This window comes from Etheostoma cragini, chromosome 10, assembly GCF_013103735.1.
Source record: "Etheostoma cragini isolate CJK2018 chromosome 10, CSU_Ecrag_1.0, whole genome shotgun sequence".
Taxonomy (NCBI): Eukaryota; Metazoa; Chordata; class Actinopteri; order Perciformes; family Percidae; genus Etheostoma; species Etheostoma cragini.
Genome location: NC_048416.1, coordinates 3,418,852 through 3,437,953, shown reverse-complemented (window position 1 = coordinate 3,437,953; position 19,102 = coordinate 3,418,852). Strand labels below are relative to the sequence as shown.

The 19,102-nt window shown below is 39.9% G+C and overlaps 1 protein-coding gene and 1 long non-coding RNA gene across 4 annotated transcripts in view; one reads left to right on the top strand and one right to left on the bottom strand.

Moving 5' to 3' along the window:
• The window catches only part of LOC117951423, an 18,399-nt gene extending 2,559 nt beyond the window's left edge, over positions 1-15,840 (bottom strand). The window contains exons 1-2 of the long non-coding RNA XR_004658187.1: positions 15,756-15,840; positions 10,494-10,495 (exon numbers count right to left, since the gene is read on the bottom strand). This is a non-coding gene — a long non-coding RNA (uncharacterized LOC117951423). The remainder of the gene's footprint in view (positions 1-10,493; positions 10,496-15,755) is intronic.
• si:zfos-2326c3.2 (misshapen-like kinase 1) overlaps positions 1-19,102 on the top strand; it is a 72,722-nt gene that overhangs the window by 47,117 nt on the left and 6,503 nt on the right. For all 3 annotated transcript variants that reach the window (XM_034883097.1, XM_034883098.1, XM_034883096.1), the window contains 13 exons: positions 51-185; positions 575-709; positions 3,094-3,164; positions 5,325-5,404; positions 10,158-10,246; positions 11,327-11,421; positions 12,063-12,147; positions 13,545-13,712; positions 14,623-14,731; positions 15,137-15,292; positions 15,580-15,723; positions 16,605-16,739; positions 17,760-17,860. In XM_034883097.1, the coding sequence (XP_034738988.1) occupies positions 51-185; positions 575-709; positions 3,094-3,164; positions 5,325-5,404; positions 10,158-10,246; positions 11,327-11,421; positions 12,063-12,147; positions 13,545-13,712; positions 14,623-14,731; positions 15,137-15,292; positions 15,580-15,723; positions 16,605-16,739; positions 17,760-17,860 (1,503 nt within the window). The remainder of the gene's footprint in view (positions 1-50; positions 186-574; positions 710-3,093; positions 3,165-5,324; positions 5,405-10,157; positions 10,247-11,326; positions 11,422-12,062; positions 12,148-13,544; positions 13,713-14,622; positions 14,732-15,136; positions 15,293-15,579; positions 15,724-16,604; positions 16,740-17,759; positions 17,861-19,102) is intronic.

The following is a 19,102-nucleotide window of genomic DNA, read 5'->3' as shown; positions in this document are numbered from 1 at the left end:
CTCACACACACACACACACACACACACCTTACATGTGTGTTATCTTTTAGATGGACTTCCAGGAATCAAACCTAGCCAGGCTGCTTTTGGCTGCTGGTCTGCCCAGCCAGATGCCCTCTAGGCTGGGCTCGGGGAGCAGCTCCAGTCCCTGTACTCCAGCCCTGCAGAGAGCTCACCTCAACCAGGTATACACGTTTATATACACACACACACACACCGGAATACGTTTGCTAAATAAGTTTGTGGTGTCTTGTAACTCAAAATGTTTGCCATGACACAGAACTATAATTCAACTTAAAAACTATACCACACCACATGTGCTCACTATTTCTCTACTGAATGTATCCTGCTCTGCTCTTCCACTATTTCATATATTTAAGCAGTGTTTTTATCTAGTCAAATATGTTCTATTACCCGCTTCATTTATGGGTGTTAGGTTGTTTTTATACACATGATCCTATTTTTATACCATTACCACTCAAACTACAGATGAATCTGAATGCGGCTAAACGTGATAATGTATGACATACAGTAACAAATGACCATGGGTGAACCTTTTATTTTACTTTTGCAGAATGTCAATCTGCGCTCCAGTCGAGACGCCCCTCACAGCAGCTCTATGTCAGACATGGCCATCTCCCCGTTGTCCCCATTCTCCCCTACGTCCCCAACTGATGATGTCTTCTGGGACTCTGGGACGCCACCGAAGGTGAGCAACGACAGGCCTATTATCCGCTCGATGCCACATTAGGGTTACATGCCAGCAGGTTGGATGAGTCACATAGACGAGGCAAAAATGTAAGCAATCGAAAGAGGAAATTGTTGTCATAGTCATGCCAGTCCCAAGATGTAGCCTGCATCACATGAGACTGGCATTACGTGGTTGTGTGTGCTAAGCATCCTGTGTTGTGGTTGTAGCAAGCGAAGGAAGTGACGCACACAGTAAACAGTTGGCACAGTGTGTGTGCGTGTGTGTGTTTGTGTGTATACAGCAGTTTACTCCCAAAATGTAATAGATTTAAGATAAAGTAACTGGTTTCTGTCATTTGAGTAATTAGTGATATTACAATATCACTGTCTTTGAATTGTAATGCTTTACAGTACTTTTTGCATTACTTTTGAGTTACTTTCACCAAAATAACAGTGGAAGTTAAATGTGAGCTGTTAGCTTGTGAATCACACCACGGGATCTACAGAGTCTGGTCTTTTATTCATCCACACTGTGGGACACAGATGTTGCCCGTACTGCCTCTGGTTCTGTCTCCGACCGCGGGACAGCACCTCGCTTCAATGCAGCGTAGCAACTCTTGTATGTCCATCTCATAAATAAAGAAACAGTCTTTGGAATCATCTCAGCTATCGAAAATGCTGCAACAGGAAAGAACGTTTCTCTTTTACTCACAGATTTTCTTTCTTTGGTGCTGAAAGGTTTCGCAGTGTTGGTGAAACAAAACACTTATTACGGCGTTACAACAATAAGCAACACATCACTGCAATTGCATTACTTTTGTAACTCATTGCTCCCACCGTGTGTGTTTGCCTGGGGGAGGAGAGGGGTTGTGCTTTACCTCAAGGCTTGTTATAAAGTGCCCTTTAACTGATAAAATCTCTATGATTAACACACCTTACTTATTGAAACACCCTGTTCACCCTGTCAAGTCTCACCGCTCCCCGACTTGGTGTTTCACAAACAGAATAGGCTGTTAGATGTATTTACTAACAGAACACCATATGGAGTTGATAGAACAGCTAATAACTACAACAGAGAGAGGAGGGGAGCCCAATAAAGCTGTCTGTTGGCTGTCTTATGTTATTTAACTAACTGGAGGCCATATGGAGTTGCTAGAGCAGTTAATAACTCTGTACTCTCTCCTGTGCTTGTAGTATGGTGGCTGCTTTTTGCTGCTGGTGTGGCTTTAAAACTCTTCTGTTCTGGGGACCCAATATGGTTTGCTGGTAATTTGCTGTAGCAAAGCCAGGCATTTAAAATAATCTTACATGAGTTTAAATAGTGTAACACTGTTTGATATTTCAGTCTCCTGGATCCACAAAATGTCCATTTGAAAAGTTGCAAATGTTAGAAAGGTGTTGACACAAATTTACAAATAAATGAAAAGCATGTGTCATGTTTTTTTTTTGCAGATTCGTTTTATATTTGCAAATGATTTTTGTGAGTTTACTTATTTTTGTTTTTAGTGGAATGTAGCTTATATTCACAGATTACACATTTATTCACAGATTGTCAATTTGTTCTCCCAAACGTAATGAGAAATATCTCGAGACGATGAAAGGCTCTCATTTTGATATCATGGGTGTGTCGCAATAATAGAAAGGAAACAGCAGACACAGAGTTCACTGTGTGTGCGCGCATGTTCAGGGGAGCCAGATGCAGGATGTGGGCAACTGGTCCGAAAGATGACAGGTATTCCCACAGCCGACTTCCTGCTCTGCTGGGTGCGTCTTCCTCTCTGTAAGTAGGCCATGTGACCCAGGAGATGAGAGGTGAAAAAGTCACCAGCTGGCCGGTACAACTGAGAGTTTGAGAAGAATGAGTGAAGTGTCGAAAGAGCCAAGTGCTTTGCAACACTTACACAGATTGATCTGGTATTGATTTCCCAATGCTGACTAACAGTGAATGCAACACTGTTGAAAAAAGGTTAGGAAATATCCCTGAGTCAGATCAGATGTCCACACCACATGTGAGATTTGGACACAGCTTTGGAGGGTTTAAAGGAGCAACATGGCAATGTTAAGAAATGGCAAAACCAAAAATGGTCTCATTAGATTCTCAGTGATAAATATCTCGCGGTGGGTTATTAAAGGTTTTACTGTACTCTGATCTACACCCTTTCAGGCAGTTTAGAGATTGTTGTACATAAAGGTTTCACAACTGCAAACTCCTTCCTATAATTAGCTGAAACCCTGCTTGGCGAGACGTGAGATCCTCGTAAAGAGCCCCCTCTCAAACGTATAAAAAGTGAAACCAGTAATCAAGACAGTCTTTGTGCATTCACTTAATACGTGCTTTCTGTCAAGTTTCACTAACTATGTGTTTCTGTCAAGTCAGTGCAATTGATTCTTCTTCTGCTCCAGGTCCCAGAACGCACAACCTCGAAGTTCTACTGTAGAGAGCTGGTGATGGGACACAAGAGGGCCGCTTCGAGGTAGAACACAACTACACTCAGTGTTTTTGTTTTTACCTTTTTTCTGCCCTTTTTTATTTTTTTTAATAACCAATTATTTTTGTGTGTGCATACTTTAGTCTTATTTGTCATGTTTATATATTTTCTCTATTATTTGTCTTCTCTCTTCTATACTTTTTTCTCTTGTTTTCATTTACCCATATTTGACCCACACTGAACACGCAACCCAGAGATATGTGCCGTTCTTGAAGGTTGGCCCTTTAGTTTGTGCATAAGCCAATAACATGCAGTAGTGGCACTTTTTGTCATGAGCTTAACAAATATATAAAAAATCTGTATTTTCGGTTGACAATGGATGAAACTGAATCATCCCCTGACTCTGTAGTCACACTTAGTTCTACAGACTATTTTTTTACATCTTTCAGGTCACAGTAATAGTTCAGGCAGTCAGCTGTTTCAGCAAAAAAAAAAAACTCTAAAAACCTACTGTGAGGTACCTGTTCATCTCCAAATGACAAACACACAAAGGGCTAGCTAGTGAACAAAGAGGATCATTTAGTGCCAGATATATCCCTCAGGAGTAGGTGGAGAGAAAATCAGATATTGAAAGAAAGTGAATATTTACCTCTGTTTGTCAGGTGGCCAGAAACACGACTCCAAATGACCCTGAAACCTCCATGTCTGCTGGATATGTAAATAGGCAACTGTTTGCTAACAAGTTGGCCATGACGACTTTATACAGTGTCAACATGTCAAATATTCTGTTTAGAGGTTGTTTCCCAGAAACCAAAAAGGGCAAAAACAACTAGTACGCCTTTAACCACGGTAGTTTTGTTTCTAGCTAGCTAGTCATTGCACATCACATTGTTATGGCCAGGCACTTCACACATGTGTTTTTCCTGTTTTTGACAAACTGTGTAAATGGGCTGAATCAGTCTAGTTTACACAATGACAAATACGGTGACTGAATGAGTCAGTTTGAGACTTTTAACGTTGTTAAACCTTGAAATGACAATGTCAATTTAAAAAAGAGGCCATGTTGTACACATTGAATCATCAAAATCATCTACCAGCTGATTTGTTAATAAGGTAGTACGTCCACTGACTCATATTGATGCATTTGATTTTTCTTGTCTACACCGTTGACTCATAACAATGAGTAGTCTCTTGACTTTGGGAGTATTCACCAGCTAGTTTAGCTATATATACTGTATCAGGTAAACTGGTCACCTTTAGCCGCAAATATGTGGGCATTGCGATGCAGCTAAATAATATACAAAGCGTCTGTTTGTCCTTAAATTGTTTCGTAACTAAGGTTGGGAATCACAGGGTATCTCACGATAGGATACAACATACACGCCTCAAAATACTGATAATATCACGATACAGCAATTCTGCTAGACAGTCCCATAGTGCTACATCACGATATCCGTCCAACCACAAATACTAAATGCCTGTGAAAAGTGTTTACTCTCTTCATTCACAAATAAGTCCAACAAGTTTTTCCGTCTGTAAATTAAAATGAGTCAACTATAGGGCAACTAGGGGTCCAGACTTTGGAGTGAAACGTGGGTGGGGGCGTCTTTCTTTTTTTTTTTTAAGATTATTTTTGGGACTTTTCCACCTTTTATTTGATAAGACAGCTAGGTGAGAAATGGGGCGACATGCAGAAAATCGTCAGAGGTCTGAGTCAAACCCTGGACCTCTGCGTCGTGGCATGAACCTCCCTGTACATGTGCGCCTGCTCTACCCGCTGATCCAACTCGGCTACTGCTAGTTAACTTTTGTTCAAGTTTCCCTCATCATGTGTCGAGTGCCACCTGAAAGAGCCATGATGTAGCAATGCTGAGAGCAGTGAAATCTATGAAAGTTCCTTATTTCATTATTTTTAATATCCATATTTGGCGCCAGCGTATCGATTCTCGGATCACACGAAGAAGGACAATGACATATTGCCGTTTTGATATTTTGTCCCACCCAAAAGTTATCCTTTCAGCAAGAGGGAACCTTATTTATTTATACATGATTATTTTCTATTAGATACATTTAATGCCGAGACAATCGGGTCATTGCAGTGGCAGTGTGAAGGATACACTCAAGATCTAAATGTATAGAAGTGTACAATGTGTATTACACTCTCCATCTGTGTCACTCTGTATGTGTGTCTCTTTCTCCATCTAGTGGCAGTCCCGGGCCTGTTGCAGACAAGAGTGGACGGTCTGGGTCTCATGGAGTCTCGTCCAGCTGCAGCAACCACCCAGGTCTGTGCAGCACCTCGCTCAGTTACAAACACACGCTCATAGATATAAAATGAGTAGTTACTTCGTCTCTGGTGGCTTCTGAAAGGGAATAGTTTTGTTGTAGTTCGTTTTAATGAGACTTAAAGGCTAACTAAATTTTTTTTTTTTCAACCTGGACCCTATTTTCTGGTGCTTTTGTGTCTATTTGACTGATGGACAATGATATTGGTCCAGTATTAAGCCAGATCGCTGAAACGGCGAAACTGGCTACAATGTAAGTAAATAGGGCAATTGCGCAGCTTGTATTTACCTTCAATAAGTTGCTTGTTTTGCCACTGATAGGCTCTGAGATTCATATTCTGAGTGTGTGACAAAATTATGGAAAGGATTTTTAAGGAGGCTGCCCTTTCTGTTAAAGAGTGAGATCCTATTTTTTGAAAATAACAATATTTGTGTAATTGTGTTCGCTAAAGCCACAGTACATAAAGAGTAATTTTAGCTTTATTCCGAGCTGCCAGAAACAAAGGAAAACTATGATTTTCACTTTTTCCAACCATCACAACTCTATTTTTAGTTGAAATAAACACATAGCTTACCAATTTTACATGTGAAAATATGTTTGCTTTATACATGCTAAGAGTATATATTTCTACCAGGTGAGCTGTCCAGGTGCCTGTATTATTTTTTGAAGTGGAATCTGGTGGGTTTAGCGCTAGAGACCTGCAAGCTGTTTCTGGTTAAACAGAAAAGTCTTAAAGAGGTTTTAAAAATACGTATCTCTGTAGGGATCCTTTCCATACTACTGACCCTTACAATAATAATCTGAGACCTTCAGTGGCAAAAAATTGACAATGCACATTTGCCCCTTAGGGTTACATTGCATTACGCTTAATACTCGACCAATTAAAAGATTGTTGTTCCTATCAGTCACTTACGCACAAAGACATAGGAAAATAGGGTCCCAGTTGGGAAAAAAAATTACCCTTTAATTTCTCTGTTTGGGTTTCAATATAATAAAACTCAGTTGTTGCAGTTATCCATTCATAACAGTATCCTGAGCATATACAGTCTTGTTTTCTATGATACAACATTCAAGATGTAAAAGTAATAGTGTAAATGTTATTTTCATGAGTATTAGTTGCAAATGGGTTGGTTGTACTAAAGTACAAAAAAGAAAAGGTTCTTTTTTTGTACTTTAGTTAAATATGAATCAATTTAATTATTTGTATGTAAATATACTTATACATGCATACGGATATACATATTTACACACACATGTACACATGCATACTAAGAGTTTACAAAAAAATTGATTCACATTTGTACTGCAATTCCGGTTCTACAGATTCAGAATCGATTCTGAAATTGTTTAATTTTTTGTTTTGTAATGGCATGTATACTATCACATAGCAGATCAAATATTCAGCCTAAAAATCAATATTGAATTGTGGCATTTCTGAATAGTGCACCCCTAATGCATTAACATATACACACATGCATACATACAGTACATGCATGCACAAATGCATATACACATTTATCTTTTTCTGCAGCCACGCCAAAGCCCACAACAGCCAGTACATCATAATATAGTATATATATAGTATAGTAATACTATAGTATAAAGCAGCGAGAGGGTGCAGCGCAGTAATGAGTTCAAAGCTACCTGCGTGTCTCGAGAGAAAGAAGCCACTCATCTGTTTCAAAGCTCCGCTCTCTGTGTCATCTTTGCGTAGCAGCAAGAAAGCTCTTGTTGTGGCTGTAAGAGACAGAAAGAAGAGAGGAAGCTGTGGAGAATATGTTTAGTATTTCAAAGTTTCCCTGTGTGTGTGTGTGTGTGTGTTTGTGTGTGTGTGTGTGTGTGTGTGTGTGTGTGGTAGAGAGGAAACAGATTTTGATGCCTCCCACTCAGTTTGGCCGCGGGCCTCGACCTTCTTTATTTGGAGCCACAGATCAGAGATTCTCCTAGAGACTCATACAGCTGTATTGTGGTTAAAAAAAAAAGAAGCTTTTTATCTGCTCATGAACTGAGAAAAAGCAGCTTTCCTCTTTGAAGTATGCTGTTGTTGGAAAGGGTGTCTGCAGCGATGATATATACTGTATATATTATTAGAGTAACCAGGGAAGGTGTTGCTTCTTTTGACATATTTTCCAGAAACTCTCGGTATGTGCTGCAAGGACAGTGGCCATCATTTTTTAGCTCAGAACTGCAGCAGAGATTTGAAGCCAGTGTCCAGGACTAGAAGAATTCTGGTCCCATCTAGTGGCCGTGTCTCAAACAACTTAATGCCAAACATCCGTTAATGTGACCACCATTTGTCAACACATTAAGGCTGCTGTAATCAAATGACTGTGTGTATATCAAAAGGGCATTTGGGATATGAGTGGTCAATATAAATGATCTCCTAACTCTCTCTCGGTTTCTCTCACCTCCTACAGAGTTGTGTATGTGCAGTCTTTCAGCTGATTTGTTTACTGCAACTTTACTGCATAGCTCCAAACACCCACTGTACAACTGCTTAGCACCAGGCAGCAGACAGATAAAAGTAATGACTTGCTAATGGACTTAAAGTGTTTGTTGTCATAGGTTCGATGTTATAATGTTGGATTTTCACATTCAATTAATGAGGCATTTTAGACAAATCCATGAGGGCTATGGTAATTGTGAGCTGTGTTAATTGTGTCAGTCTAGTCTTGACTGGCGAATTGTGTATTCAGTAAACGTGGCCTAAATCAAAATATGTCATATTTGGTAACATGAAAAGGGAATGTAATGGTTTATTTATGTATGGAAAGCAATTTAAAGGGTTAAGGATTTCAAATTCTTGTGAGTGCACTTTTACGAGAGGCTAACATGGGGAAAACAGATCAATAATGTTAATAAGTGTGCGAAAGTGATAAATATAATGTGTTCCCTCTCAGGTAGTACATGGGGTGCTGACAGGGACTACTAATGGTTTACAGAGCAATATTAAGGTCAAGAATAGACTGTAGCTGTATATGTTATGGAACAGTAGCTGAATCAAACTTAAAAAAGCATGTAATGTTTGTAATACAGACCAAGGATCTGAGGTTATGTTGTGGGGCCCTTCTTACAACCTCAGTTCCAGCTTTACTGGTTGAGATGGGGGAGATGCCATTGTCAATTCGACGACAGAAACTTGCGATGCAGTATGTTGTTAAGATGTGGGGATATAAAGAAGAACACCCGGCAAAAGCAGTTCCGGATAATACTTCAGAGTGGGCATCAGGGGAAAGTAAGAGTGTTTTTTTTGTTTTAACATCACCAAAAAGGGGGAGAAAGTGGGACTTGGAGAGGCAGGTGTGGCCGCACAAGTGTACTGGGCAGTTAGACCTCCATGGTTGCTGCCCATCCCAGGAATCGACTTCACTATATTGGAAAAACATAAAACATCTTGAAAGTAGTGTACATCGGGGGTTGGTTAAACAAAGGCTGGATAAGCTTTGGGAGACACATCTCCAGATTTACACAGATGGATCTCAAGAGCCACAAACTGGGAAGACGGGCTTTGCTTTTTATTAGTGCTGTCAGTTAAACGCGTTATTAACGGCGTTAACACAAACCCATTTTAACGTAGTCAACGTTTTTTTTATTATTGCAAGATTAACGTTCTTTTTGGCCCAGCAAACGTTGTCGTTTTTCTACACATGCTGTTGCAACAACTAGTAAAGTTAGAAAAACTACAACACCACACCGGATCTAGCTAGACCAGAAGAGAAACAACAGCCACGGCGCTCACACGGCCAAAGAGTAGTAACGTTACGTTTTGAGTGATTGGCGAGCACGAGACGTTGAAATGGACGCCGATTAGATTCTGAAAGCTGGAAAGTTTATTTTTTTTAAAGTTGCAAGATGTTCCAATGACATGACCAAAGTGATCTGTGTTGTCGTTGTGAACTGAGCTATCATCGCAGCACGTCCAGACTGAAATGCCACTTGATGGCCAAGCACACAGCTGATGCCAATCTCGCCCCGGTCAACGTATTTTTTTCACCCTTGTATGTATTGATGGACAGTGTTACACTGCGTAAGAGATCATTTGCTCAATGTGTGAATGACCGCTCATAGTGAGAATGTTAGTGTGAAACTGAACATTACAGTAGGCTTAATTCACATTAACATGTGCCCATGTTGTTTTCAATAGAAAAAAAATACATTTGCACAATACAAGCCAATCCACTTTGCCATGTTGATAAGAGCATTAAAATGAGAGAAAAAATAATGGGACGAAGACAATTTAGAATAGATAAAAATGTGCAATTAATTGCCGGTTAACTATGACGTTAATGCAATTAATCGCGATTAAATAATTTAAGTGATGGCTCTGTTGTATAAGATCGAGAAGGCTGGAGCAAAAATCGCAAAAATCACACCCCTGTGTGATTTTTGCGATTGCCTGCACATGTTGGGGTAGATGGGAATTACAGAGTGTCTTATACAGAGGGTGAATACAGGTGCGGCAGCCATGGACAGTATTAAAAATATAAAGTATGTAAACATGTTCTAGTACAAAAACAAAATTCAAGTATTATCCTGAAAATGCTATATAATAGTTGTTCTTTAAGAGTCAGATATCTCCCTCAAGGGATAGTGGATTTACATAAATTTGGTGGACAGACACACAAATCCAAATTAATGATCATGTTGTTGACAACAGTCTCATTATAACTGACCAGTATTATGCTCAACCACACCCTGCTGCTATTTTCACAACTTATACTAATTGTGTGTGTGTGTGTGTGTGAATTGTAGGCTACATCAAACTGGAGAGTCCTCTGCTACAGCACCGTCTCCAGCAGCACAGGAGAGCACAAGAAAACGTGACCAGTGGACATACACAAGTAAATTAAGGGTTGCTTTTTCGCCATACGTTGTACACATAAGGCCTCAAACGATTCCTTGAGTAATTTTGTCACTTAAAAATCATTAACGCAATTTTTGGGCTTTGTATAATCCATTTAACTATATACAGCCCACTGTGTTTCCACACGGATGATTTTTATTGAGATGAGAGCTCATCCGCTCTCATTAATAAATATTCTCCAGAAAGGATTTAATGACTCAGTGGGTAAAGGTAAATATCAGAACAGCTAGAACAGTCTGGTAAGTTCAGAATATGACATTACTTTACTGTAATGCAGCCTGTACAACCAGGTAAAGACAACACTTACCATATTATGATATATCCAAAATCCAAGACAATATCTAGTCTTATATTGCAATATTGATACAACATTGATATATTGCCCAGCCCTAACCTCACATATTTTCTCTTTTGTATATTTCATCAATCAATACATTTTTTGCTATGTGAAATCAATGAAATACACTTCCAGTGAAATGTTGAATTTAAATTTTTAATTTGTGCATAAAAAAACATGTAATAATATTAAATATGTATACGTGCATTATGGGAAAAGTGTAAATATTCTTTAGGCAGGTTAGGGCACCACCTATTCTATGTTCAGCCAAACAAACCACTGTTTACTATTGCTTTTTATAAAGCAAAAGTATGTCTTATCAAATTATATATAATATTGGATTTATTAATGGAATAATCAGTAGAATACTCGGTAGCTGCAGCCCTAGTACACATGTCGACCTGCATACCCTCACGTGTGTTAGCAGACATGACAGTAACATTATGTAACATTATATAACATGAAAAATCAAGCTATGATCTTGATTAACAATGAGGAGCAGTATCATCACGAAACACAAAATTCCCCTTCTACATTCAAGTATAATATTTTGGGTATGTCCCTCTTCCTTAGATGTAGAATCCATTTTCTGTATTCGCTTCTTTATCTCAATCACATTTAACAAAAGTCTCCTCTTTGTTTCTTCTCCCTCCGCTCTGTCTTTGATCTTTGGACTCACCTTGCCTCATTTACATATTGTCCCTCAACTCTGTCACGCAGGGTGTTAGAGCTGCTCTGAGTCGGCTTAACAAGGCCACAGAATACTCCTCATCCAGTGACGAGGTGGGCAGCAGTGATGATGAAGAGAGGAACAGGTGAGAGCTTCCTCATCAGTATTAGAATTCCTTTATGCGTGTAATAATGTTAAAAAAAAAAAGTTCCCAATTTCAGTGCACCAGTCTTTCCTTTTAATCCAAAGAACTGAAAACCACATTGACAGGGAACAGTTTTGATAAAGAATTGAGTCAAACATCGTTTTTATGAAACATGTCCTGTTGCAAGATGGGTTGTGAAACCAACATTAGGAATCAGAGAAAGGTTTGGGTAAAATATTTCTTATATTTACTCAGAATTCCACTATTTAGAAAGCCTGTAAGGCAAATGTTTATTCTGATTACCAAGGCTAAGTTAAACAGAAAACACATTTAACTGGCATAACAAAAAAACTGAACATCAAATGGAAGCTTAAAATCCATGCCCTTAAAGTGACTTGGATTATTACCTTGATGCAATGCATTTTATGCCTGCTTATGGCGAGAGTAAATAGATTACAATGTTTATTATTTTTGACCTAAATGATGTCTCTTCTGGTTTCCTTTTTGATCCCAGCAAGTTAATGAGCCTGGTTTTCGTTGCCGTTGATCTTGAGGATGTATTGATCCTGTTTCCAGCTAATAAATGCAGTCCCTGCAGTCAGGCTCTGGTCTATAATCTCGACCTGTCTGTGTTGTTCAAGGTCTGGCCTGTCCAATGGAAAGGGAAAGTACTTTAGAGGAATACCTGATGGCATTGTACTGCAACCTCACCACAATCTTAACCAGGTACCCTACACACACACACACACACACACACACACACACACACACACACACACACACACTGTCTCAGTTTGCTAAACTGAATCCACGTTTCCTTCACTTGCTTCCCTTCCTTGCATTTTAGTCCATCATGGAAAAAAAAGAAAAAAAGTTATATGTGCATGTAAGAATGTATATATGCATGTGTATGCAGGGGTGCAGGATATATCGACTCAATATCATTATGGTAAAACTGTATATTGATAGTGTCTCAAAAACTGATACAAAATTAGTTTATTTTGTGGAGCGCTGTTGGCTGCGTGCCTTAGTTGTGTTTTATTTAGAGACCTCCTGAAACGCTGTAATGATCCTGTTTCATTGGCCAATTACCATGCCACATGCATATGTTAGTGCACGAGTCCATTACGAGACAAACCCTGTGGAGCGTACCACGTGTGTGCATATTTTGACATAGTGGCGGTGCAAGTGATGAAATAGATGAAAAAGTTGTGTCCTGTTCTCTTTATCTATTTTTTATACTGTCCAACCAGTGAAACATGTCCTGTTCTGTAGACGTTGTCCTTATTTTTTTATTCATATTGCACCAGTCCAGTTTGATCTGTTGAAATAAACCCTGCGTAAGACAACTTGTTTAATTTCTGAATCTATTTCGATGCGTTTTCCTGTAACTTTTGTAATTTTACATGTTTAAAAATATCAAAATTAATATCAATATCGCAGTATTTATAATGAATATCACAATATCTCATTTTGTCAATATCGTGCTACCCTACTGTATATAGATATACAGATATTCAATTAGGTGAAGAATTAAATTGTAGCTAAAGTACAAAAATAGAAAAAGGTGGTAGGTACTTCTTTCTACTCCTTCCTTCCTACTTATTTGAATCATGTAACATCATGTTAAAAGTTATGTTTGTTGAGGATTTGGTTTTTTCTTGGTTTTCTTGCCTGTAATGAAATAAACCCACTGAAATCCCACAAGAAGGCATGAGAGAAACATGAGGAAATCATGCGAGGAGAGAGGAAACAGGGGAAATGTCTCTTAAGAAAGATGAAACGTCACCTGAATGCATCGCCTGCAAGGGGGAAGTTAGCACGGCTTATGGCTGCATGGTTTCCTTGAAGGCTGCTCTCATGTTTCCTCGGTAATAGCTCCTCAGAGATCCCTCCATCCTCGCTCCTCAGGGCAAGATTATGAGCTTTGAGACGGCCTTCACAATGTAGTTCAATAACAACTTCCGGTTTTAAGCGAGGAGCTTTTAAACAAGAGACTTGGGATTTAGCCATACTCTGTTCCACTGGGAGGGGGTCACAGGTGTTTGAACCTGTGGGGTCATTCCTACCTTGATCACAACAGCCCCCCCTTAGGTTACACTTTGTCTCTTACTGCCCTACAGATTTCTCGGATAGGGTCAGATGATACCTACCTGCTACCAGACCTTCTGCAGAAAACCTCCTCCTCCAGTCCTACCCACAATGCACTGGGCCAGCAGCAGCGAGCACGGGAACTCAACTATTCGCAGTCACCCACAGCCCCTCGATCCCCCCCACACCAGGACCTACATGTGAGTTTATCTGGAGGAATTTGCAATCAGAGAGACACAGGTACACAGACAGAATATTTTAGTTGAAGACATTTGAAAACATCTACAGTGGGGCTGAACTTGGGAGAAAAAAATCACATTGCAATTTTACTGCCAGATTTTTCAATAACAATTTAACTTTTATAACATAACTCAATTTCACCTTCTACTACGATCATGTTAAATAAAGTAATACAAAATAAATCAAAAACCCGCTGGAAATTGGACATTAAACAGTATATAGTAAATATAATAATAGAGGACTAAAATAACGTTAATAAAAGTGTTACACCAAACATTCAAATAAAGATTTCACGTTTGATTCAACGCGGTCTTCGCGATTAGCTAATCATTCTTTCAAATCACAATTTAGAGTTTTAAAATGATTAATCGTCCGAGTCAACAATAGGAAATCATTGTGCCTTGTGTTGACAATGGTTGAGAAAGTAAAAGCTCACTGAGCTGATTTTTTTTAAGTGTTGTCTTGACATTATCAAGAAATATCATTTTAATAAAAGCAGGCTTAACAGAGGAGAGAGCAGTGTGCATGAGCATTTGAAAATCATTGTCCAAATCTAAGAAGTGATTAGCTGCATTAGTTACATTTGTCCACTAGAGGGTGTCTTAATACTCCCAGTAATAGTAGTAGTATTGAGCTATAAATATGCTTACTGGGTTTAATCTGTCCTCGTTCAAATTAAGACGCAAGATTGCTTTTGAAGCAGTGATGTTTGGAGAATTAAGGCTTGAAAGAGAACTTGAGGGTTGTTGGTGATGTTAGAAGGTGGAAGAGTTGTTGTCACTGATCTATAAAGCCATAAATCGCCATAATCAATCAACAACAATGATGGTGTGGAATAAACCGTGTTTTTTACTTGTTGTACATCATCAGGCCGTCAGCAGTCCTACCGGTAAAAACGCCTCCTCATCTTCCTCTTCCTCCTTCCTGTCATTCATTGATCCAAGATTGATCCCCATATCATCGCCACCACAGAGCCCTGGTCAGTACATTTACACAGACACCCACACACACACACACTTACATGCTATACATCCACTCACATAAATAATACACTAACATACATTAGAGCATTCATACTTACAAAGTAGTTTCCATGAGAGGACACAGTTTTACTGTTGGGTCCTGTCAGACACCGGGCTCATTTGCTACACCGCACTTTGTTAACTCTTTAAAGCCCAAGTCCTTTCTGAATCCTATTTAACCCTATCCACTAAATTCACCCAATTCTTTACGGCTAGCCTATAATACTCTATTGTTATCATACTTAGGGACAGTAGGACCAAATGACAGTAGGACTAAATGCTGTCTTGTAAAAAAATGTATTAATTTATTAATTTTGTAAACAAGGGCCTTTCACAATTGTTTTTTTTTTGTCCCCATGCAGTGGGCAATAAGGGTGAGCAAACCAGGAGAGAGAACCACAGGAAGGGCTCTGTGGTGAACGTGAACCCGACCAACATTCGTCCGCAGAGCGACACTCCAGAGATCCGCAAGTACAAGAAGAAATTCAACACTGAGGTTCTCTGTGCTGGACTATGGGGTTTGTAGTTGTAAATTGCGTAAATTGTGTGTGTGTGTGTGTGTGTGTGTGTGTGTGTGTGGATGGTTTGAATGAAACCAAAGCGATGTTTTGAATTTGTTTTGCTAGGCAAACAGTCTTTATTGAAATAGTTTTCTGGACAGTGGCCTCCTCTTGACAGAGTGCAGACTCCAAACATGTTTATTGTATATTTAGCATTTTGCACCACTATACAGATACAGTCGAGGGATGCATGACACAGCATGTTGGGTGCGGGCTGTAATGTGTGTGTCTGTTGTGTTGTGCAGGTGTAAATCTGTTGGTGGGGACAGAGAATGGTCTGTGGCTGCTGGATCGAAGTGGTCAGGGGAAAGTCTACTCCCTCATCAGCAGACGAAGGTTTCAGCAGATGGATGTGTTGGAAGGACTCAACGTGCTGATCACTATATCAGGTACATGCACTGTAGGTTCAGATGTACACAACTAGGGGTGGAGCGGTACACAGAAGTCACGGTTCGGTTCATACCTCGGTTCAGACATCACGGTTCGGTAGCAGTTTGGTACAGTGGTCGGTTACAGATTAGATGTCCCTGTTGTGCATTACATAAGTTCTGCATAACATTGATTCCTTTGCATGTAAATTTTATTTATTTTTATACAGTGTATTCTCCGTGTAAATTCATGCATGCCCTTACTGTTTCCGTTCAATACGAATACATGTACCGTTCCACCCCTATCAACACACTGTAGAATGCATGCATACAGTAAGGCAATTCCAAGTGCTTTACATAAGCATACACATGCAAAGCAAAGACACCGTAAAATACAACAATCAAAAACAAAGCAAACAAACAGTGAAGTACTAAAAGAGCTAAAGGGTCCTTGGCCCGAAAAACGTCGAACACCCCTACTTTACAGTCTTCTGTACACTTGATGTAAGTCTGCCTTCCCTTTGACTCCCATAATTTGCTGGCTTTGCCAATGCTAATGTCGGCAGAACAAGCAGTGTGGCGACATTTTAGATTCTTAATGTTGAGCACGCAGTTGACGAATTAAATATTAGCGGCATTAATACATACTTTCAGTCTCAACCCAAGCGGGTGGATCTGGGCAAGACACTGAGGAATGAACAACTTCCTGTCACCGTCAATGCTGTATGTATTTTGTACAACTGCATGTAACTGGATAAATAGGAAGGAGGGCATTGCTTTCTTTTCACGATGACTCTGTCAAGTTTAATTTGAACAGCATTCACCATCACCATTGTCTCCATCCCCTTCTCTCTCTCTCTCTCTCTCTCTCTCTTTCTCTCTCTCTCTTGGTTTGTCTGTAGGTAAAAAGAACAAGCTCCGTCTGTACTATCTATCCTGGTTAAGGAATAAAATTCTGCACAATGACCCAGAGGTGGAGAAGAGACAGGGTTGGACTTCAGTAGGGGATCTAGAAGGCTGTGTACACTATAAAGTGGGTAAGTACATCCTGCAAAGGGCACATTGAATGGTAGGCCTAAAATTAGGGCTGAGACGGTTACCACATCACGTGACGCATACCGCGGGTCTGAGCTCGTCACCGTCATCACTGCAAAAAAACATTGGCCTGCACGTGCGCACATTGTTTCTAATGACATGGATTCATTGATTCTAATGACATGGATTGTGTCTGATGACATTGTGTCTTACATGGATTTAAGGTTTTCTGAACCAAGCTTATCATCAAAAGATGGAGCAAATCCGACCTTTTGCAAGTTGGGGAGCGCAATGTTCCATGACACATAATAACATTGCATTTGTGTTGACTATTAGGCCTATATGTGAGAGTACCTGTGTAATGTCCTTTATTGGAGAAATGTATTTGCCTTTCCTACTGTGTATTACAGTAAGAAAGGCAAAGTCATTCAGCTGAGGTAGACAGATAAACATTACAGCTGCAGTGTTTACCATTGCATATTAGCCTAGCAGCTAGCCGGGTTTCCTTCTGTTAAATTTCAACCTGCATGGATGTTTTATAGCCTAAAACAGAGCGGCTTGCAAGCCAATGTAAATAGAGAGAGCAACAGACTAGCGATGTGCTGAGTTGCCCTCTCTGCTCTCTGTCTGTTAAGCTGCTAGAACTCACTTTATCAACTTTGCCATGTCTTTTTCCTCTCGCTTTTCCTCACAGCTGCACTCATACGCTACTCTCCGTTACCGCTCGCTCTCCTTACGTAACCACACGGGCACTGACATCACTCACTTAAGTCATCCTGCCATTCTCGCTCTAACTTACGCTACTCTCGTAAAAGGGGTTGCGGTACACCGCAATACCTGAGGAATTTCTTGCTTTTGGCAAGAAAAAATCCATACCGTCCCAGCCCTACCAACAATCTCTTCCAAGCTACATACAAGACAAAGTGTTTGCAAAAAGTTTTGTTTCATTAGACGTCTTTGAGAACCACATGTGCAGTCAGCGATTACCTCCTTACGGCCTTTTGTCCATCTTATTTCTCCAGTGCGTTACGATAAGATAAAGTTCTTGGTGATTGCTTTGAAGAACGCCGTGGAGGTGTACGCCTGGGCCCCCAAACCCTACCACAAATTCATGGCCTTCAAGGTTGGTAACATTTAAAGAAAATAGTAAATGTATCCTCTGTGTAATCAGTCACACACATATTGTATACTACAGTGTAGTGTAAGTTATACATCTTACAGTGATCCTCTTTTAGCTACACTAGCTGCAAGGCCCAAGGAAAGGCAATGTTGGACTTGTTGCTGTGTTTGTCCAACACTTAGTTCACCAGTAAAATATTTGAAATACTAGATGGATTGACATGAAATGTGATACAAACATCCAAGAGCCCGAGAAGACAAATCCTTATTAAGTATATCAAGTTACATGTACAATTCAACTTGCTCAGATAGTATTCTAATTCCTTCAGTTTTACTCTTAATTGGGATCTCAGCAGTAGGTAAACCACCACCAACATGTTACCTGTATTGTCTTCCATTGTCTTTTCCTTTCCTTGCCACATATTTGCACATCTGGGACAAAACACTGATAGACATTGACATCAAAAATTCTAATAGGCTCACTTCCACAGCCAGACAAATGCACATACACGTAGACGTGACACATCCAGGCTGTGAGAGTCGTACACACACACACATTCTCAGCAGAGCTGTGTCCCATTTCTTGCGTCCTTCGTGGCCTGAGCTACTTTTTCTTCTACGTAGTTTAACCCTCTCTCCTCAGGAAAAAGCCCAAAATATACCACCTTGTGGAAGTAATAGGATGACTATCTTAGGATGCCTATTTAAATGCAACTGCTCTTCAAATTGTTAAAGTCACACACTGATTAGTCACTAATGCAGAAGTTCCAGTCAGGTTACTGTCGTCACAGTTTATTTTTAAAATGCGTCATTACAGAGCCTCTATTATACTCCTTTTCAGCGTCATATCTGTACTCTCCGGGTCTACTAGAATAGGTTTGACATGTTTTGATGTTCAAAAAACATTTTATATGTTTCTTATACTACCCATTGCTGCAGCTCCTCTGTCTGAAACACTCTGGGCACGCCTTCCTGAAAAGCCCAGTCTGCTCTGATTGGTCAGCTGGCCCACTCTGTTGTGATTGGTCAACCAAATTCAAACATGCCACTGCGCAGGTTGTGCTTGCTTAGGCAGCACCTACTGTAAGCACACATGAATAACTGGGCTGGCTTTCTCAATCAGTGACATCACTATGTCAAACAGGAATGTGGGCAAAGCATTTTAAGGCAGTTGAGAAACACTGCTGTCTGTGGAAGAGAAAGCGCGAGTAAAATGTTTTTTTTTTACAAACTCAAAAAACCAAGT